We start from the raw sequence: 22,317 nt of genomic DNA, 5'->3' as shown, positions 1-22,317 counted from the left end.
GCTTTAATAAAGCACTAATTCTGGGTCAGGTGCTGCAGTGTTGGGGAATGCTGTAGACTTGTTCTTGGGAGCCACTGAATGTATCAACACTGTTTTGTGTGAGGTTTGTTTGAAAGGGTGTTTGTGCCAGAGTCACAGCTCAGGATACAAGGTAGTCGACAGTGTCTTACGGCGGTAAAAGTAGCTTGCGCTAGAGATATTGTGAACCTCAGCCAGATAACAACTCTTATCTTTTTCCGTCCCCTTTTCGTCCAATAAGCTGGCCCACACTAGACGTCCCGCCTCCCCTAGGTATCACTTTTGGCCATATGCATTCATGGGGCCGTTTGGCTATTTTGAAAGATATTTTTTCAATGTATTGAATTTATCCTTACGAGAATCATGACAAATAAATACATATTTCATGCCTCTTCCTTGTTTTAGAGGAAGATATGCTTTAATGCGGTGATTACAAATCCAAGTACGTTCAATTAAATAATTGCACAAAACCACTAGTACAATTCTAAATACAGGAAATGAATGGTAAAAAGGCTTAATGACCAAGGAATCAGTGTTAAATATGTGCTCATTGTGTGCCATCTTCTCTGCTTCTGATAATCATTTTATTTTTTAGTCAATGGTCTAAGGATATACACATGACAATACAAATAAAGATAAACTACCCTAAACTTTTAAAAGTAACCTAAGAAACTGGTGTTGGCTTGTTTCTTCCAGTGGGGATATGTGTTATATACTAAAGAGTTGTGAATAACAGGACGCTCCTAAGGTTTAAAATGGATGATCTTTTTGAAGGACAGACACATTTTAAATATGTTAGCAAAACATACAACACAAACACAAACAGCACTGATCTCTAACTCCTCCGTTCTCCTTCCCAAAACAATTAAGCATGCATTCAAACCCCACTTGTATGCTATTTATAGATAAACCACTTCAAGTGTACATTCAAACTAGCTTGCATATTAACCATTGATTAAAGTTGGTTAATACAGCAACTCTGTATGAGACAAAATGCAGGACTAATTTACGTTATTCTTTATAAAAGAGTTGATGACATTTTTTTTTACTTTTCTTTCCACAAGCTCTGCCCATTTGGCTAAGTTAAACCTGTAAGTCTTTGAGAATTAAGGTATCCATCTGGAATGTAAATTTATAAAAATAATTAAATTGGGATTTAATAAATAAAATACAAACAATGGAGCATTAGGGAAAGCTACATTTTAGTATTTGTCAGGCAGTAAATACAAAGAAAATGTTCTCCTTAAGAGTCAACAGATTTTAAATGCTTTAGGAGGGCATTTTTTGCATTGTTAACTTATTTGGCACATTTAGCAAAATACAAAACAGAAAAATACTTAGCCATCTATACACACGCACACTAATTTCATCCTGTAGCCAGTAAAAGCCAGGGCCTGGTGATAAGATCTGGCCTGGATATTAGGAGCCACTTTGACAATCTTTGAAGGAAGTGGCTTTAGGGGAAGCTGTTTGAAATCTTTTTTTTTTTTCTTTTATAAGCAGTTTTGTACCTGTTCTTTGTTAGTTAGCGTTAGCCTGGGTAAGCACGTGTACTAGAGATGGTCTCCCCAGTCTCATGCTGTTATCTCATGAGGCATTATTTCCCTGAGTTTTTGCCAAGCTTTCAAGGCATTTTTTCACAGGGTATCAGAAATAGAAAACAAATCAATAACATTAACAAAGGAAGATTGAGCATCCATCCTGGAGCGGAATTCGTCCCTCTACCACAGTAACAAATTGTGTTAGTTCTGAAATGGAACTTTTCCCTAGTGGGCTGCACTTTCAGACTGTGCTTTAAAAAAGTTAAAGGAGTTTGCTGAAGTTGATGGCTCAGGATGGGGCGGGCGATGTCAGCGGGAGGAATGGTGAAACTACAGGAAAAGTAACTGGCGAGGGGTATGCAGAGCTAAGGGCCAAATATTTGTAGCTGGCTGGCTGTCGCTCCTCATGATAACTGACCATGACGTCTGCAGCTAAAATTAATTCAATCAGCCTGGAACCGGAATATTGCTGGTATTATTCCTTGCTCCTACAACTCTTCCTCACATGAGTAAACCTTATTTACATATGCAGTCCCAACGAAATCAATGGGAGTCAGAAATACTTGCACAAGTAGAGGTTACAAGATTGTGATCCCAGTGGCTGTTCAACAAGAGGTTGAAGTGTGTGGTACAGCGATGTCATCTGATGCAATGGGACGTTGATCAGGCTGCCCTGATGTCAGTGTGTGTAGGGAGGGAGAGTTTCTATAATACACCTTAAAGAGTTTCTTAATACACAGTGAAATGCAATGTACTGGTCAGTGACCATTCAAGAGACCTACAGAAAACTGGTTGCTTAATGGAGGTGGCCTTCTTAAGGGCTTGTCTACAAACACAAGGTGTTCCACTTTCACTGTATTGGTAGAGTTCAAGCAGTACAATCCCTCTTGTGTGCATGCAGTTTTCCTAGTATAAAGGAGTTTTTTACTGGTATTCCTGTATGGGAAGGGGAATAAGCTGTACTGTTAAAAGGCACCTTTATATTGATAAAACTGCATCCACAGTCAGGGTTGTACCAATATAACTAGCTAACAAATCATACCCCTAACCTACATAGTTATATCGATACAAAATCTGTGTGTAAACCAGAAAGAAAGGCGAATTGGGATTACAGCTGGTGTGCCTGGGGAATATGGCCTCAGAACAGAAGGCTGTCTCATAAGGCTGATTGCTGTATAGGTTTCACTGTATTTAAGGTGGGGGGGAATTTGGACCAGCACTTCTCTCCTTTGTCTCTGTCTAGCGAGCTTTGAGTGTGGGATTCTCCTCTGTTAGGCTGGTCCTTTTTTCTCCCTGCAGACTTAGCAGTTCCTCTGGGCTGGTTCTTTATAATACCAGATGGAGACTATTGGGGAAGGCCTTAGAATGTTTAGAAGTTGCTGTTTGGGTGAATCTAAGAACCATAGACTTCGCATAACTCGGATTTAGAATCACCCCGATAGCTCCCAAGAGCACTCGTGATCCAGAAAGCCAGGCAAGGGAGCCTTTGGAAATATATTATCCTGCCAGCAGGACTTGACTTGTACTCAGCTATGTTTACATAATTTATAAAATGCAATTAGAAGGATTGATCAGCAAAGTGATTTAAACTTTGCAAAATATACATTGAATAAACAGGGTTAAAATAGTGTTTGAACATCACAACTGGTTTTCCCGCTGGCTAATGGAATCATTACTTTATATTTACACTCTTTCAGGCAACCTATACATATTTAAACTTATTTTTTAAAAATCTAGTCCATAATCTTAAGTATTTATAGGCAGTTTATAGACATTTTAATAATCCACAAATTCATTTTACAAACAGCATCTAAAAATACCTGCAACTTAGTTATAGTTTAATATTCATGCCATGGGATGAGGAAAAATGGTTGTTACTAATGCCCATTTACATAAAAGATTGTGGATGCCTGTATTTATTATCATGTGATGAGATCACCTTTTAAAGTGGATGGTGGCTGTTTAATTTGACAAAAGCAAATAGACTAAATAAGAATGTATTTAATACATGTACTAGTAATAAAGTAATATTCCTTGTTAGTTGAATTGTCACAGACATTAAGGGCTAGATCTGGTGTAAATCAGCATAAATCCACTGAAGGCAAATGAGCTATGCAGATTTCCACCAGCTGAGATCCGTCCCTATATATCCAAACAGTGATAGATATAACTTAATTCCAGACAGTGATTTATATATTCAGCTAAAGCAAGAAATGGCTGACCGAAATAAAAAAGAGCTGAATATTACATTGTCAGAGAGAAAATCAAGCTTTGGCAGCATGTGGTGGTGGGAGGGGGACTTTGGGAAATGGTTGCTGTCCCCAGATGGAATTAGCGAATTCTATTGTGTATGTGTGTTTTTAGGGTCATTCAATAGAAGAAAAAGAAATTCCCTCTACGTAACTGTGACTCTCCTCATTGTGTCAGTATTAATTCTTACGGTGGGCCTAGCTGCTACAACAAGAACCCAAAATGTGACTGTTGGAGGTTATTACCCTGGGGTTATTGTAAGTATAGAACTCGTAGGTAGGTCTAGAAAACTTATTGCCTACAAAGTCGTTTGTAATGCTGCAAATGTTATAAAAGGGTGACCCTCTCCTAAATACTAACATCTGCTCAGCTACTTTATTGCCATTTATTATGTATTATTATTTTGCATATGCCACCTCATGTCCATGTGAAAATCCCATCCAGTCAAGTTGCGGTCTTCTCCAATTAGACTTGGGCAATAATGATACAGCTCCAAATTCTCTAGATAAATGTGATTTTTGGCTGACATATGGTTTGTTGTAAAACATTTTTAGTTTGCATAAGTCTGATTCATCCAGTGTGGGATAAGAGAGAGATGCCAAAAACAGTTGGGAAATCAAGGCCCAAAACATTACACACATGAGCTCAGTGGGACTAATCGTGCATAAAGTTACATTCAAAGTAGTTTACAGGATCACAGCCCCAGACTGGAAAAAACTTGGAACAGCTGAAGAAAGGAAAGAAATTAGTGCTAGATTTCCTTATTTTACAAGCTGACAAGGGATTGATCCATGTCAAAACAGTTAGCGTGCCAATTTCTATTTTAAAATGAAAATGGGAAAATAAGATTCCATCACAGAGGGATGTTTAACCTCTTGAAAGTCATTCATAGAGTGTAAACATTTATTTAGTGATGGGAATATGATTTTGGCACCTAAACACCTTGAAGTTCACTGGTTGGAAACCAGACCTGATTGCTAGCGATTGAAAGTTGTTACCTTTTTACAGCTGTCTGGCCTATACGAGGAGTGTTGTTAATCTCAACAGAGTTTGTACCTCCAATGAAAAAATGTCTCCATCAGCAAAAAAAACCCTTCACTGTTCCCATTGGCACTCAGATTCTTGAGGGCACTGATTTAATTAACATACTCAGCATAGCAGGCAGGGCCACCTGACGTTTCAGATTGCATCCCTGCCTGTTAGTTTGTTAATCAGCTGGATGGAAATGTGCAGTGACCTCACGTACCTTTCTGCACATGAGAACATTGTAATCTGTTGCTGGGTTATCCAGTACATACTTAAAATAGCCAGGGTTTCACAACACTCTGGAGTTTCTCTTGACTCCTTCAAAGAGACTGCTGGAAGGAATGCACATGCTATGAGACTTCCCGAAGAAGCTAGCTTCTCTAGTTCCAGAGGAATGGCTTCATTCTGATTGTAGCAGCCTGGGAAAGTCTTGTTCACACATTTGAATTACAATAGAACATGCAGAAGTGCAGATCATTCAATGCCCCTGTCATGGCAGAAGAGGAAAACCCCAAACCATTGAGTTAACAATTAGTTTTTTTCTGAAAACAGGCGAGTTTTTGGCTCTGTCTGGGCTTTTTTTCCATAAGGGACTCATTCGGTCACATTCTACTCTTAGTCCCATTGATGTCCCTGGGAGATCTGTGCAAAGATCAAAGGTAGAATTGTTTCTGTTGGAAGTCGTTGTTAAACAGAGACATATTAATAATATTTAGCACTTTTAATCCAATAATCTCAAAGTGCTCTATAGACTATGAGTAAGTAATACCCATTTTATAGATTAGCAACTGAAGCATAAAGAGGTTAAGTGATTTGTCTTAGGTCATGCAGCAGAACTGTAACAGTTCTGAGATGGAACCCAGGTGTCCTGAATGCAATGTCTTGTTTAAAAGAAAACTGCTCTTTATATGCCATCTCTCACCTACTTTAATTTGTGTGGAGTCCTACATTTTGTTTGAAGTTAGTAATAATCGATTTTACACTATTCTACAGTGTCGACAGTATTTCTAGTGACTGATTTGCTTAGTACTCGTTTCTTTCTTTCCTTTATTTTGTCTGTTCTGTGCAAACAGAGTTTACCAAGGTGGCTGATGAAGAACTGTGTAAATTGATGTTTTTCTGAATCAAATTATTACTTTCTTGGGATTTTGTTCTTTTAGTGGGAATTTTAATAAAAATGTACCCTGTGTTGCTTTTTACTGTTAACGTGGGAAACAGAAGGAACTGGGGCCAGATCCTCAGCCGGCGTAAATCTGCATAGCTCCACTGACTTCCCTGCCCGTTGACGCAAGCTGAGGATCCGGCCTTGGAGATATAGGTAATGCAACACACAGTCATGCTGTAGTGCGGGATGCCTAACCTTTGTGACACTGAGGGCTGTGTGGGTTATTTGCTGGGAATGCCTAATTTGTGCATTCACAGGAGGCAGTGTGGCCTATTGGATAGAGCACTGGACTGGGACTCAGCAAACCTGGGTTCTGTTCCCAGTTCTGCCACTGGCCTGCTTGGTGACCTTGGGCAAGACACTCCTGCTCTCTGTGCCTCAGTTTCCCCTTGTGTAACATGAGGATAATGCTATTCCTTTGTACAGCACTTGGAGATCTACTGGTAAAAGTGTTATTATTGACATAACTTCAGATATGAAAAATAAAGCACAGCCACCCATTATAATTGCTTTTATGTTTATAGGCCCTGGTTCAACACAGCATTTATGCATGTGCTTAAGCCTCATTGACTTCAGTGAGACTTCAGTATGTGTCTGAAATTAAGAACATAAGAATGGCCATACTGGGTCAGACTAATGGTCCATCTAGCCCAGTATCCTGTCTTCCGACAGTGGCCAATGCCAGGTGCTTCAGAGAGAATGAACAGAATAGGTAATCATCAAGTGATCCATCCCCTGTTGTCAGTCCCAGCTTCTGGCAAACAGAGGCTAGGGATACTTCAGAGCATGGTTTTGCATCCCTGCCCATCCTGGCTAAGCCACGGATGGACCTATCCTCCATGAATTATATCTTGTTCTTTTTTGAATGCTGTTATAGTCTTGGTCTTCACAACATCCGCTGGCAAAGAGTTCCACAGACTGACTGTGCATTGTGGGAAGAAATACTTCCTTTTGTTTGTTTTAAACCTGCTGCTTATTAATTTCATTTGGTGACCCCCTACTTATTGTGTTATGAGAAGGAGTAAATAACACTTCCTTATTTACCTTCTCCACACCAGTCATGATTTTATAGACCTCTATCATATCTCCCCTTAGTCATCTCTTTTCCAAGCTGAAAAGTCCCAGTCTTCTTAATCTCTCCTTATATGGAAGCTGTTCCATACCCTTAATAATTTTTGTTGCCCTTTTTTGTACCTTCTCCAATTCCAATATATCTTTTTTGAAATGGGGCAACTAGATCTGTACACAATATTCAAGATGAGGGCATACCATAGATTTATATAGAGGCAATATGATATTTTCTGTTTTATTATCTATCCCTTTCCTAATGATTCCTAACATTCTGTTAGCTTTTTTGATTGCCGCTGCACATTGAGTGGATGTTTTCAGAGAACTATTCACAGTGATTCCAAGATCTCTTTCTTGAGTGGTAAAAGCTAATTTAGACCCCATCATTTTATATGTATAGTTGGGATTATGGTTTCCAATGTGCATTACTTTGCATTTATCAACATTGAATTTTAGCTGCCATTTCGTTATCCAGTCACCCAGTTTTGTGAGATCCCTTTGTAACTCTTTGCAGTCTGCTTTGGACTTAATTATCCTGAGTAGTTTTATATTATTTGCAAATTTTGCCACCTCACTGTTTACCCCTTTTTCCAGATCATTTATGAATATGTTGAACAGCACTGGTCCCAGTACAGACCCCTGGGGGATGCCACTATTTGCTTCTCTCCACTCTGAAAAATGACCATTTATTCCTATTCTTTGTTTCCTATATTTTAACTAGTTACTGATCCATGAGAGAACCTCCCCTCTTATTCCATGACATCTTACTTTGCTTAAGAGCCTTTGGTGAGGGACCTTATCAAAGGCTCTCTGAAAATCTAAGTACACAATATCCACTGGATCCCCCTTGTCCACATGCTAGTTGACCCTCCCAAAGAATTCTAGTGAATTGGTGAGGCATGATTTCCCTTTACAAAAACCATATTGACTCTTTCCCAACAAATCATGTTCATCTCTGTGTCTGATAATTCTGTTCTTTACTATAGTTTCAACCAATTTTCCCGGGCACTGAAGTTAGGCTTACTGGCCTGTAATTGCTGGGACTGCCTCTGGAACCTTTGTAAAAAATTGGCGTCACATTAGCTATCCTCCAGTCATCTGGTACAGAAGCTGATTTAAATGATAGATTACTCTGGTGGGATGGCTGCCCCACACAGGCAGGAGAAGGGTTAAGGCAGCCTTGGAGAACCCAGCCTGTCAGGAAAGGGCTCATTGGGAGAGCCAATCAAGAGAAGGCTTGCTGGAGCAGCCAATATATAAAGAGCTGCTCAGCAGAGCAAAGGCAGTGTCTCCCTGGAGGGCAAGGGGGAAGAACTGTCTGCCAAGGAGCACTGGAGATACTGCAGTGCTGGGTAGGGTAGCGGAGAAATAGGGAAGCTCTTGGCTGACCATGGCCAGACTGAGGCCCTGAAGCAAGGACAGGGAACGTGCTAGGGCTACGGGGGAAGTGGCCCAGGGAAAGTGGGAAGCGGGAATAGGAGGAGGGGCAGTAAGTGTCTGCCAGCTATAGGGTCCCTGGGCTGGGACCCAGAGTAGTGGGCAGGCCTGGGTCTCCTCCCCACCCACTTGCCAGTGAGGAGAGTGGCCTAAATCCAGACTGCAGTTTGTTCCGGAAGCCAAGGGCTAGACTAGAGACTGCAGTTGGCCACTGAGGCAAGTAGAGGGACTGAGGACTGCCTGTCTCCCGAAAGCGGGGAAGACAGTGGGCTGGGGCACAGCCAGAGGAGCGTGTCCCGAAGAGGACACCGCGGTCCGGGAACATGTGGGTCCAGATGGTGGAGACGGTGGAGAAAGTGGAGGTAACGGCGGGTGAGACACCGCTAGTAAAAGGCACCCTGCTGGTCCAAGAGAGCTAATTCCCAGCACGACCAGCAGGAGGCACCGTGGCGGTGGGTCTGCACCGTTACGTTACATACCAGTTAGTGATTGAAAATGGATTCGAATTTGGGAAGAGAATCTGAGGCCATGTCTACACTACAAACTCTGATTGCTGCAGTAAGGATATCGCTCATGCATGCGCACACTTGGCTCCTTGAGTGGACACTGCGCATGCTCACCAGGAGTGCTTGTGTCAATGCACAGTGCAGTGCACCGTGGGTAGGCATCCCAGTGTGCAACTTGCTATGATCCAGGGCACTGTGTTTTGGGAAATGTTGGCAATGCATTGTGGGACAGAAACAACTCACACAGAGGAGACTGGGAACAAGAGGTCACGTTCCCATCATGCAACTTCTCCATCCCATAATGCCTTCTAGGGTGACCAGACGTCCCGATAAAATCGGGACTGTCCCGATATTTAAGTATTTGTCCCGCATCCCGACTGATCTTTGGTCAGGACGCAATTTGTCCCGATATTTAGGTGTTTGTCCTGCATCCCGACTGATCTTTGGTCAGGACGCAATTTGTCCCGATATTTAGGTATTTGTCCCGCATCCCGATTGATCTTTGGTCGGGACGCAATTTGTCCCGATATTTCGCTCTGCCGGCTTTTTTTTTTTTTTTTGCTCCACCGGCGGACACCGCCCCCCCCATGTGTCCTGATATTTTCTTCCTCTCATCTGGTCACCCTAATGCCATCTCTATCCCATCATTTTTGTGTGGCACTTCTCACTGTCTGCCATCCTGACAGACGCATGGAGCCTGCACAGCTCTGCACTACTGTCAGCCACGTTGCAAACACAGAACGAATGATCCCCTGGTATTTGCAGAGCCACAAGAAGAAGCAGAGCAGTGGAGGACAGTTTGCTGTGGGACACAGTGAAAACCAATTCAAGGTTATTGGTGGCATTCACGGAGAAGTTGCAGACAGTTGAGCATTGCATCTGGGTCCAAGAAACAAGCACTGACTTGTGGGATCGCATTGTAAGGCAAGTTTGGGATGACAAGCTGTGGCTGCAAAACTTTCAGATGCGAAAGGCCACATTCCTGGATCTGTGTGCCGAGCTCACCCCAGCCCTCCAGCGCAGGGACACCAGAATGACAGCTGCACTGACAGTTAAGAAGAGTGATGGTAACTCGGCGAAAGCTGGCAGTGCTGGATTGCTACTAGTCAGTGGGAAATCCACAATGGGGGCTGTTGCCATGCAAGTGTGGGGGGCCATTAAAGTGCAGGACATAGTGGATGGATTTGCAGCAACGGGGTTCCCGAACTGCGGCGAGGCAATAGGGATATGTCTGTCATCTGTTTTGGCACCAGCCCACCTTGCCACAGAATACATCAACAGGAAGGGCTACTTTTCTGTGGTTATGCAAGGGTTGGTGGGTCATCGGTAAGGCTACGATTTAGTCACGGAGGTTGCGGAAGTCACGGAACCCCTGAGCACCCAGGCGGCAGAGGAACACTGCAGCTCCTGACCGTGGCGGGGGGAACCGCCGCAGATTCCAGCCGCCCCGGGCAGCGGGGGGAACCCCTGCAGTTCCCGGTAGCAGTGGTACCCCAGCAGCTGCAAGCGGCTCCTAGCCCCTGCCCAGCTGCCCCGCTTCAGGTGGTGTGGGGACCCGCAGATCCCCATTTTGTCAGGTATATTTTTAGTAAAAGTCACAGACAGGTCACGGCTTCCGTGAATTTTTCTTTTTTGCCTGTGACCTGTCTGTGACTTTTACTAAAAATATCCATGACAAAATCTTAGCCTTAGTCATCGGGGATGCTTCACCAACATCAGTGTGGGCTGGTCAGGGAAGACACTCACATCTTTAAGAGCACAGGACTGTTCAGAAAGCTGTGAGCAGGGACATTCTTTCCCGACCAGCAGATTACCATTGGGGATGTTGAAATGCCAATAGTGATCCTGAGGAGCCCTGCCTACCCCTTGCTCCCCTGGCACATGAAGCCGTACACCAGCCACCTCAACAGCACCAAGGAAAGATTCGCCTACCAGCTCAGCAGGTGCAGAATGACAGTTGAATGTGTGTTTGGTAGATTGAAGGGACGCTGGTGTTGTTTACTCACCAGACTGGATCTCAGTGAGAAAAATATCCAAATGGTTATAGCTTCATGTTGTATCCTGCTCAGTATCTGTGAGGCAAAGGGGTAAAAGTTACTGCCAGGGTGGAGGGCTGAGGTGGAGCAGCTACCTGCTGAGTTTGCACAGCCAGACACCAGGGCTATTAGACGAGCTCAACATGGAGCTATGCAGCTGAGGAGATCTTGAAAGAGCTTTTTGACAGTCAGCTGCAGTAATGTGGTGTGGTGAACTGTGCTCTGCCTAGCCCTGCAGTTCTGGGGGCTGTTAGGAATTGTGTGGTGCTTGGTGTACATTTATGAATATAATCTGTCTGGTAATGCACTTATTAATTTTGCAGTGCTTGTTGTATATTCATAATTATTACTCTGTGTTTGTCACTGATTCTGAGAGTTCTGGCACCCTATACAATAACAAGTTGTGGGCGCTTTCAGTAGCGCTTGGCATTTTGCAGCATATGCTGTGAAGTAATAAAGATTAATTATTTACCAAAAAATAGATTTTATTGCATATCAAAACCAGTGCCCAGAGTAGCAGCCGTGTTAGTCTGTATCCGCAAAAAGAACAGGAGTACTTGTGGCACCTTAGAGACTAACAAGTTGTTAGTCTCTAACAACTTGTTAGTCTCTAAGGTGCCACAAGTACTCCTGTTCTTTTTGCAAAACCAGTGCAAAATTCCAACGTGCAATTAAAAAACAAATACAATAAAAACTTGTGCAATAAATTAACAGAACTTAACAAGAGGAAAGAACACTTCTGTCCAGTTCAGTTCATATTGGCTACACATACAGCAACCGTGGCTCTTACAGGTCAGTGTATGTGAAGCAGTGGTTGTCCTTACTGGCCCGCAGTGTGGAGGAGTAAGGGTAGGGTTGCAGCCCATGATGCCATGTGGAATGTTGGGGGCTGGATGGATAGGGAGATGCTCAAATGGAGTTCTCCAATGACTGCAAAGGGAGGCAAGCCTGTGATTGTTGGACCTGTAGGTCATCAAGACTCTGCAGCATCTGTGTTTGCTTCCGGAGAAGCCCCATTATGTCCTGGTGCATCTCCCTCTGTCTCTCCTGGGGCTTTCTCCTGTCTGCTCTTTCCCTGTCCATAGTGTCTGCAATATTCATCCTCCAGGCCCTCTGCTCACAGTCTGATGCAGCACTGGCTTGCAGGCTCTCACTGAACATATCCTCCCGTGTCCTCTTCTTTCTTCTCCTTATCATGGTCAGGTGTTCCAAGGGTCTGGAGGGGGGACCCTTTGTTGGAATTTTTAATAATGGAAATATTAATATGGGAGATTGCCAGACACTAATTTAGTCATAAATTCCTTTCTTAAGTCCAAAGGCCAAATGGTTATTTTATACAATTGCTCTACACCCAACACAGTAACAAAGTATTCATAAGCATGTGATCAGTCTGCTTACAAATTGGCCACACCTAGGGAAAACCTGTCTCATTCTGGCGTGCTCCAGCATGTTCAGGTAGGGTCTGACAAAGAACCTTCAAATTCTTAACTCTTTTTGCACCCTTTAACAAGCATATGATGTCATGGCCAATTAGTGACTTCAGCTAAAAAAAACACTTTGAGACAGTTCACCCTTATGTTCAGCCTTAATCTAGATACAATTCACAACCTCCTTTTCCCCGAGGCCTTTTCTCCAGATTGCGTCTTGCTGACCAACAGTTCTTCCATTGCTTCTGGGTTCATGTAGGCCCGAATTTTTGAGATAACATTGGCATGTGTAGCAAGAAGGTCCATATTGGCTCCTTTTAAGACAGATTCCTTCTGTCATATTTAAAACTAACTGCAGTCACCCTGTAAGCTGCGTGGCCACACAGTAGTCTATTTAGCACTGCGCAGGAGCTCAAGGAACCCACCCAGGGACCTGCCACAGACAGGGGAGGGGTGCCGCTCCCCCTGGCCCCTACCTAGCCTGGCCCCCAACCTGCTGGAGCGTGGGGCGCCCCTCCCCTGGCCCCAACTCTGCTGCGGTGCGGCCCGGGCTGGCCCCAAGCACGGCCGAGGTGGCCCAGACCCAGCCATGGATGGGTCATCCAGACCTGCTGGGGCAGTGTGGCCCCAGGCATGGCCGGAGTGGCACGGCCCCAGCTGCAGCCGGGGCGGCACGGCCTGGGCTGGGGGAGGGGCACCTATCCTGCAGCCCCAACCCCAGAGCTGCCGTGGTGGGGAGAGAGCTGGGGGGAGTCCTCTCTCCCCGCCATAGCCCCTGAGCACCCTCCTGCATCCCAAACCCCTCATCCCCAGCCCCACCCCAGAACCCTCACACCCTGCACCCCAATCCTCTGCCCCAGCCCTGAGCCCCTCATCCCTGGACCCACCCCAGAGTCTGCACCCCCAGCTGGAGCCCTCACACCCCTGCACCACCCCCCCAAAAAATTTGCATGTCTGTAAAAAGTTGCATGACCAGTTCTGAAAAACAAAAACAAACAATAAAAAAAAAACCTGGTGCGTGCAGTTGTTTCTTGCTACTCTAATAAAATATTAATTATTTGTGCTAAGAGAAGAGAAATCATGACAGGGGAATAAGATAAGAGCACAAACTGAGAGCAAATCTCTTATCTATCACACTCATTATTACTACTATAGCACCTTATCTGACCCCCATCACTACAGTGTCTGAGCACCTTACAATCTTTTAATGTATTTATCCTCACAACACCCCTCTGAGGCAGGGAACTGTTTTACAGATGGAGAACTGAGGCACAGAGAGGCTAAGTGACATGCCCAAGGTCACATGGGAAGTCTGTGGCGGAGCAAGGAATGGAATCCAGATCTCCTATGTCCCAGGCGAGTGCCTTAAGTCCTGGACTATCCTTCCTGTAATGCATTTTAGTGAACAGGCTTCCGTATCTCCCTTTCAAAACCATCCTCCCACTGTTCAGGTGGTTACATTTCAGATACCCCCACTCCAGAAGAACACCATCAAAATGGGTAATCACAGAAATTATTACTTGACACTTTACTCTTTTCTTGCTAGTAGTTATGCATTCATAAAATGCATAAATCAACATCAAGATATCTGGGGTTAATTTTAGTGTTTAGCAAAACTAGCTAAGTTCTTGCCTTTTTACATTATGTCTCCTAGGGACCCTGCCTATTTTTGCCAGTGTGCTTTGTGCATGACATTGCTCTGGATAGCAGATTCTTATGATGATGTTTTGGGGATAAGACTTTTTGTTGGTGTGTTTTTCCTCTTGTACCTTAAATTCAAGTTAACGTGTGAGCAGAGAATTGGAGTGAAAGATATTTAAGGGAGTATTTGGTGGGTGTAGTCAAGATTGCCATCCCCATGTATTCAAAAATCATGAGCCAGGCCCAAAAAATTACAAGCTTGGCTTAAAAACCATGATTTTTTTTTAAAGTTATAAATTTGAGTTCTTTCTATTTGTCTTTGGGTTTTAGAGACTTCAGATTTCATAATTTCAAGCTTTTCTCCACAACTGAGGGCTAGAAACCTTTTTGTTTGGTTTAAGGAAAGCTGAAATTATCGTGTGATCACATGAGTCCAGGAGCTGGGAGTTTAAAAAGAAAAAGCACCACCAAATATCATGAGACTTGATCTATAGGACAGCTCGGTTTGGAAATGTTACTGTTTTTGTGGAGGCCACACATAGAAAAATGCTTACTGAGATGTCTTCATATTACATCCAAATGTATGCGTAAAAGGCCATTCAGGGAAGCTATGTACTCTTTTGATGTGAAAGCAGATTCCAATGCCACCCTAAATGCCGTCTCTTTCTTACAGTGCTAACACAGCTTTGGTTGTTTTGTTCTTTCCCTCACTGAATGTAGCCACCAATGTATAACTCAGGTTCACTGAGTTGTCTTTCCCTTTGGTGATGAATGAAGTGTAGTAAATGCCAGTAAAGTATTCTTCTGTCCACCCCTGCTATACGGGTGGACAGACCCATGAACACTGTTACTTCTCCACCCAGGGCTGGCTCCAGGCACCAGCCCAGTAAGCAGGTGCTTGGGGTGGCCAACGGAGAGGGGCGGCACCTCCGGCTCTTCGGCGGCAGGTCCCTCACTCCCTCTGGGAGCGAAGGACCAGCCGCCGAATTGCCACTGAAGACTGAAGCGGTGGTGGTAGAGCTGCCGCAGATCGCGATCGCGGCTTTTTTTTTTTTTTTTGCTGTTTGGGGCGGCAAAAACCCTGGAGCCGGCCCTGGCTCCACCTGCAGATTTCATTCATACGTTTCAGGTTTAATTATTATTGCATTTCACCTTTTGGTTTGTGGCTATTCTCTACAGCCAAGTGCACATTTCTCTTTAAATGTAGGTCATGTCAGTTTTGTACAGACACATTCAAGAGTTTCCTTAAATATCTGCTCTAGATACCTACCAAACCACCTTGCCCTGCTGCTTAAATGCTGTCAGGTGAAAAGTGATATCTACAGCTTTGTTGCTAATCATGCCATAGATTCCTGTGTTGAAATAATTTTAAAACTGTAATTTGATTTTTGTGAGTTTTGCTGTTTGAGTCCTTTTTGCTCAGTTTGGATAATGAAAATAGACCAGTCAGTTTCATTTTCTGGTTCTTTTGCATTACACAATAATACTGAAGTATTTGGGTTGCAAACAAAGCAGGGAAGGATTTAAATGCAAACATCTGTTTTCATTCACTTTGTGTTGGCTAAATTTCATGGACATTTCTATTAATATAGATTGTATAAAACAAATTTTCCTTTTCCAGAACCTAAATGTTGATCACAAGCTACTTGACTCTGTTCCTTGAATCATTCTAACGTGGTCATTCAGGGACACTCTTCCCTGTTTTATTTCTTGGGTAGCTGCTACCAGCATCTAGACCAAAATCCTCAAAACCTACAACAGCTGATCAGTTGGGTTTTCAGATTTAATAAGAGGATCAATAGCATTCAAGCAGTAGGTTAATAAACAGACTATATAAAACAGGCACAGTAGGATCTGTTGTACTGAGATATTATGCTGACAAAGTGCAGTGAAATTATTTTCTAATAGTTTGCTTTAGGATTATTGTTAATTGTCCTCAAAAGCATCTTGTGACACCCCTTTAAATGAGGCAGGAATGGAAGAAGTTAAATGAGTGCTAATATATACAAAAATTTACTTCTAATGACTAACAGTCTCATTGGTACAGTCACTTAGACCCAGAACTTGCAAACATTTATTGCGTTGTCCCATTGATTTCCATGGGGTCTACTCCACATACGGAAAGTTACTTGTGTGCATAAATGTTTGCTGGAGGGGGCCTGAGTGCGCCAACCTTTTTCCAAGAAGACCAGCAATACAAATCCTCATCTTGCATCCATTTTCCCATTTCTAAATGTTATCTATAGGGATACACACACACATTTTTATATGCTTGAAGTAATTTTTATTGCCATGTAAATTGTGTACTCAGCAATTTCAGGTAGGAAGAATTAGAAGCATTACACCACTAACGTGATTCCTGCATTTATTTTCTTCAGCTGCATGAGATTTTAAGTTTGGGCCTCTTGTACAAAGAGGAATGTGTTTGAAATGCATTTTTTTGTTGCTTCTGGGTCTAACCCTACTCTGTGTGTATGCTAACTATGTTGGGTATCTTCCCTATATAAACATTTGCAATATGTTGCTTTTCAGCTTGGTTTTGGGTCATTTCTTGGAATAATTGGATCAAACTTGATAGAAAACAAAAGACAAATGGTAAGTTCAGTATCTGTGTGTAGCTAATTTATTTAAAAAATTACCTAAAGAATAGTAATATACCTTGTTTTTAAAGTGCTAGAATGTGTTTGCCTAGCACTAGAGTAGCGCGTTTGTCAGCCTTACATTTTTGTAGACTTGCTGAACAGTAATGAATGAACTTCCATGTCTTTGTCTCATTTGTAGTTAAGTTTAAAGGGCCAGTTATTCAGCTGCTGTAATTCACTGTAGCTCCATTGAGGTCAGTAGAGTTGCCCTGACGTTACCAGCTGAGGATCTGGCCCAAAAACCCAGTATAAAGAGAGCCAGCACAATAGCATTACTGATAAACCGAAAATACTCTTTAAGACTGGAACCCGCAGTCCTTCCTTAGGTAAAACTTCTGCTTTGCTGGTGCCTTACATATGACGCTCCTGTTACCATAGGCGCCAACTTTCCCTGGCACTGATGGGTGCTTGCGCCACTCTCGGCCCCGCCCCAACTCCACCCTTTCCCCACCCTGCCCCCATTCCAACCCCTTCCCCAAAGTCCCCACCCCAACTCCACCCCCTCCCTGCCCCATTGGACCCCTTCCCCAAATCCCCACCGCCCAGCTCGCCTCCGCCTCTTCCCCAAGCATGCCGCGTTCCCTCTCCTCCCCCGTCCCTTCCAGCCACGCGAAACAGCTGTTTTGCGGCGCAAGCGCTGGGAGCTAGGGGGGAAAAAAGCGGGCACGTGGCACGGTCAGGGGAGGAGGCGGAGGTGAGGTGGGGCGGGGAGCTGCCGGTGGGTGTAGAGCACCCACCAATTTTTCCCCATGGGTGCTCCAGCCCCGGAGCACCCATGGAGTCGGCGCCTATGCCTGTTACAGGTATTAACAGGGTGGCTTGTTCATGGACCTAAGTCTTTACAGAATGATCCAGGTGAGAGGAATCAGATGATTCAAGTGTAAAAGGAGCAGGAAGTTGCAGCGAAGGGGGACAAGCTTAGGAAACTGCAGTTATGCCTTTAGACACTTCAGGGAGTAGTAGAAGGCTCCTGCAGGGCCCAGAGTCACCAAGTGGAAGATATCAGCTGCGAAAGCCTGTGGAGAAGGACAAACTCCAGGCAGGAGGTACTGGTGTGGGGAAATAGAACAGGGGGGCCTTCTTTTTAATAGCCAGAGCTTTGAATCTGAAGGCCCCGAAATAAACCCTCCAACAGAGATCTGTTATGCTGACTGCCCTTACACAGAGTAGTACAGGCCTAAGCCTGAGCAAGACTGAACAACACGGTTCTCTGCCAAACTCGGTCAAGGGTAATGACCAGAGGAAGGGGGGGGGGGAGAAAAACACAGAACAATGCTAAAGGCTACAACAAGAAACTGCTTTAGCAACATAATAACCGCAAGTTTATGAAACCGCTCGAAAAATAGAATATCCGCTTACATTAAGAAATTGTTTTTGCAAAGAGCTAATCATTCTTGCAGTTACAGCTATCTGCAAATTAACCAATCATAGATCTTCTTTTAGCGTCCCATGATAACCCCCCCCTTAACCGAAAAACCCCAGAAAAACCCCGGGGGGGAGGGATAGCTCAATGGTTTGAGCATTGGCCTGCTAAACCCAGGGTTGTGAGTTCAATCCTTGAGGGGGCCATTTAGAGAACTGGGGTAAAAATCTGTCTGGGGATTGGCCCTGCTTTGAGCAGGGGGTTGGACTAGATGACCTCCTGAGGTCCCTTCCAACCCTGATATTCTATGATGTGCCTTGCCGAGAAATGTACCCAAACTGGTGCCAAGTACCACCCCTGGGGAAAACCGCCAAGCGCCCCTCTACCCAAATAAACACCCACTTCTCGGAAAATAATGAGGAAGGTACCGGGGGGGGGGACGACTGACCCCAACCCCAGTTTCTTAACTCATGATGTATTGTTTGTACTTTGCTTGCGGTTTAATGAAATAAAAACTCACCTGCGAGCGGCCCTCGGGATGTCAGTTTTCGAACTGCACCCCAAACGCGTTTGGTACGTATTGCAATAAAGGCCTCAGGCTCGGAGTCTGTGAACTAAAATCAGTGCGTGGGTGATTCTTTCCATGACACTGGGAAGCAGACAGACAGACCCTCAGGGAGGAAGGGCTGTGCCCAGCTGGAACTGGGATGAAGCCTGTGAGAGTTTGAGTTCTGTTTTCAAAGGCTTTGTGTTATTTTGGACAACCGGGAGAAAGAGACTGAACTAGGGGTGGGCTGGAGGGCCAGTGTGCACCTAGAGACTAAATAAATGGGACCCCTTGAGGGGATTCTTTGAATTACCTGGGGACTGAAGAAAGGGCAGGGCACGGCCCTGCAGAGTGACCTCTGGCCACAAGGGGCAGCTCAGGAGGCAGCCAACCCTGTTATAGGATGCCAGAATATTAGCCTTTTTTTCCAACTGCATCACATTGTTGACTCGTATTCAATTTGTGATCCACTATAACCCGCCCCACCAATCCTTTTCAGCACTATTACTGCCTAGCCAGTTATTCCCCATTTTGTGGTTGTACGTTTGTTTGTTTTTCCTTCCCAAATGGAATACTTCACACTTGACCTTATTGAATTTCATCTTGTTGATTTCAGATCAATTCTTTAATTTGTCAAGGTCATTTTGAATTCTCATCCTGGTCTCCAAAGTGATTGCAACCCCTCCCAGCTTGGTATCATCTGCAGATTTTATAAGTGTACTCTCCACTCCATTACCCAAGTCATTAATGAAAATATTGACTAGTACCAGACCCAGGACTTGACTGCTGCTGGAGCCCACAGAAAGCAAGTGTGAAAAATCGGGACGGGGGTGGGGGGTAATAGGCGCCTATATAAGAAAAAGCCCCAAATATCAGGACCGTCCCTATAAAATAGAGACATCTGGTCACCCTACACTTGATACACCCTCCCAGTTTGACAGTAAACCATTGATAACTACTCTTTGAGTATGATCTTTCAAACGCTTGTGCACCCACCTTATAGTAACTTCGTCTGGTACCCATTTCCCTAGTTTGCCTATGAGAATGTCAAGTGGAACTGTCAAAAGCCTTAGTAAAATCAAGCTATATGATGTCTGCAGTTATCCCCCTATCCACTAGGCCAGTAACCCAGTCAAAGAAGAAAATTAGGTTGGTTTGTAATGATTAGTTCTTGACAAATCCATGTTGGTTATTACTAATAACCCTATTATCCTCTAGGTGCTTACACATTGTTTTTGTAATCATTTGTTCCAGTATCTTTCCAGGTTGACTGGTCTGTGATTTCCTGTGTCCTGTTTGTTCCCCTTTTTAAAGATAGGTATGGCTTGCCCTTCTCTGGGCCCTCACCCATCCTCCATGAGTTCTCAAAGATACTCACTAATGGTTTGGAGATTGCTTCAGCTAGTTCCTTATGTACCCAAGGGTCAATTCCATCAGGCCCTGCCAACTTGAATACATCTAACTTATCTAAATATTTTTTACCTGTTCTTTCCCTATTTTGGCTTGTATTCTTCCCCTCTGTTAATATTAATTGTGTTATGCATTTGGTCACAATTTACCTTTGTAGTGAAGACTGAAGCAAAATAAGCATTAAACACCTCAGCGTCTGTGATGTCATCAGTTATTAGCTCTCTTTCCTTGCTAATTAGAGGACCTACACTTTCCTTGTCTTCCTTTTTATCTTAATGTATTTATAGAATGTCGTCTTATTCCCTTTTATGTCTAGCTGTAACTCATTTTGTGCCTTAGCCATTTAGATTTGCATGAGAAGTGACTATGCATGAGAAAATTTAGAGAAATTTGCCATGAATGTTCCACACTTGCAATTCGAAATGCTCATAGCTTGAAACACTGTTGTTTCGTCTGTTGTTAGCAGTGTGAATGCAGCTTATCTGAGGAATGTATGGGAAATGACTACTCCTTTCACTGAATAACTCCAATCTGCAGTACTGAACTTCTTGAAATTTAAAAAATAAATAAATAAATAAGCTGAGATGAAGCATGGAAAACATGAGCCCCACAGGAGTTATTTTGAGAAAGTTTAAGTTTTGAGCAACTGAAAAGGTGTCGGAGTGGAAGGTCAGGATGGAACTTGGAACAGAACTGTATTTATGTGGGAACTACCTGAACCCACAACTGTACCTATTCACAACAGAAAACCTACACATTAATTCCCTGCCGTCTTCCTCCTCCTCACCCCTTAATGTTCAGGAAAGCAGGGTACCAGGGTAATGGCCATAAGATTTCCCTGTAGCCCCTCACATACCAGCATCTCAAAGCACTTTATGCACCTCAGGTGACACCTGCAAAAAGGCAGGAAAATGGGCTTGTGCCCCACTTTTTTCTCTCTTCCTTCTTGTTTGTCATGTAGGAAAGGCCTGAACAAATTATTTTCACAAAAAGTTACTTCTTGCTTGTAAATTCAGGTCCTATGTAGCCTGCAAGGCTGTGGTATTTGGAGATAGTGAAATGGTATCAAGAGCAATGAGAGGGAAAAGTTGGGCAGGGAAGGGATTTTTAGTCAGGCTTTTCAAAATTATGTTTCCCTTTTGCTTATATCCATTTAACTCCAATGCCTGACTAATTCTTTGGAGAAAGGAAGCCTTTGTTAAAGAATGAACATCTTCCCTCTCCCATCCCGTCAGCTGAGGTTTGAGAGATAACAATGTACATCCTTGGAGAACCCCAGCAAGTCCTCCAGCAAAACCAAGGGAAACCAGTGCTGTCAGCCCGGATATTTTTAAGGTTAAAAAAAACAAGCAAGAAAAATTTAAACAACCCTTTTGGGCTGTCTTTAAGAAGCAAAAATTAGCACATGGGAGCACTCTAGCCCAATCCAGGAAAATATTTAAGCACCAGATTAACTTTAAGCATGTGCATTGTCCCTTAAACTCAGTGGAACTACTCAAGTGCTTAAAGTTAAGTGTGTGCTTGAGTACTTAGCTGGACTGGGCCAGGGTACTCAGCACGCTATACGATCAAGCCCCGTGTCTTCCCTGTGCTCCTATCATACTGTATTTGAAATAATTTTGAATAAGTCACTTTTCTGAGGGGTGATGCACAATTTGGTTTTGGCCTTCCTGCATTTAAGCAATCAATCTAAAATCAGATCCAATATTTATTTTAAAGCCAAATGATGTGGCATGATTTATATGGAGGGCTAGCGGAGGTGCCAATCCCACAGACAGCCCAAGAGTGATTAAAACCAAAAAACCTTCTGGAAACAATCGTGTGTTTTAGAAAGAAAAAAAAAATAGGTGAAATGTCCATCAGGTATTTATAGAGCAGTGTCACTGAGTAATCTAGGTGATGGAAGTGGGGCGGCAGATTGTAACTGAAACATGATCAACTTCTCAGGCTTCATACGCAAAAGTATTTTAATGCAGTGTATCTGAGGGTGGTGGGGGGGGGGGTCGATCACCCTCTTTATTCCTTATGGCTTTATTTTCAAGCACCTCTCCAACGGGGTAGCATAAAACAAGAGATTTATTTTTCATCCAGTAACAAAAGGATCCAAACCATAGATATGAGAAGCCGTAAATAACAGGGAAACAAGATTCATCAACATTCCCCTAATACAGTGGTTCCCAAACTTGTTCCGCAGCTTGTGCAGGGAAAGCCCCTGGCAGGCCGGGCCGGTTTGTTTACCT

The 22,317-nt window shown here is 43.6% G+C and overlaps 1 protein-coding gene across 3 annotated transcripts in view; it reads left to right on the top strand.

Moving 5' to 3' along the window:
- The window catches only part of TMEM255A (transmembrane protein 255A), a 53,393-nt gene that overhangs the window by 1,025 nt on the left and 30,051 nt on the right, over positions 1-22,317 (top strand). For all 3 annotated transcript variants that reach the window (XM_065410783.1, XM_065410784.1, XM_065410785.1), the window contains exons 2-3: positions 3,924-4,066; positions 16,648-16,710. In XM_065410783.1, the coding sequence (XP_065266855.1) occupies positions 3,924-4,066; positions 16,648-16,710 (206 nt within the window). The remainder of the gene's footprint in view (positions 1-3,923; positions 4,067-16,647; positions 16,711-22,317) is intronic.

Source organism: Emys orbicularis, chromosome 9 (genome assembly GCF_028017835.1).
Source record: "Emys orbicularis isolate rEmyOrb1 chromosome 9, rEmyOrb1.hap1, whole genome shotgun sequence".
Lineage (NCBI taxonomy): Eukaryota > Metazoa > Chordata > Testudines > Emydidae > Emys > Emys orbicularis.
This window is presented reverse-complemented; position numbering and strand designations above follow the sequence as displayed.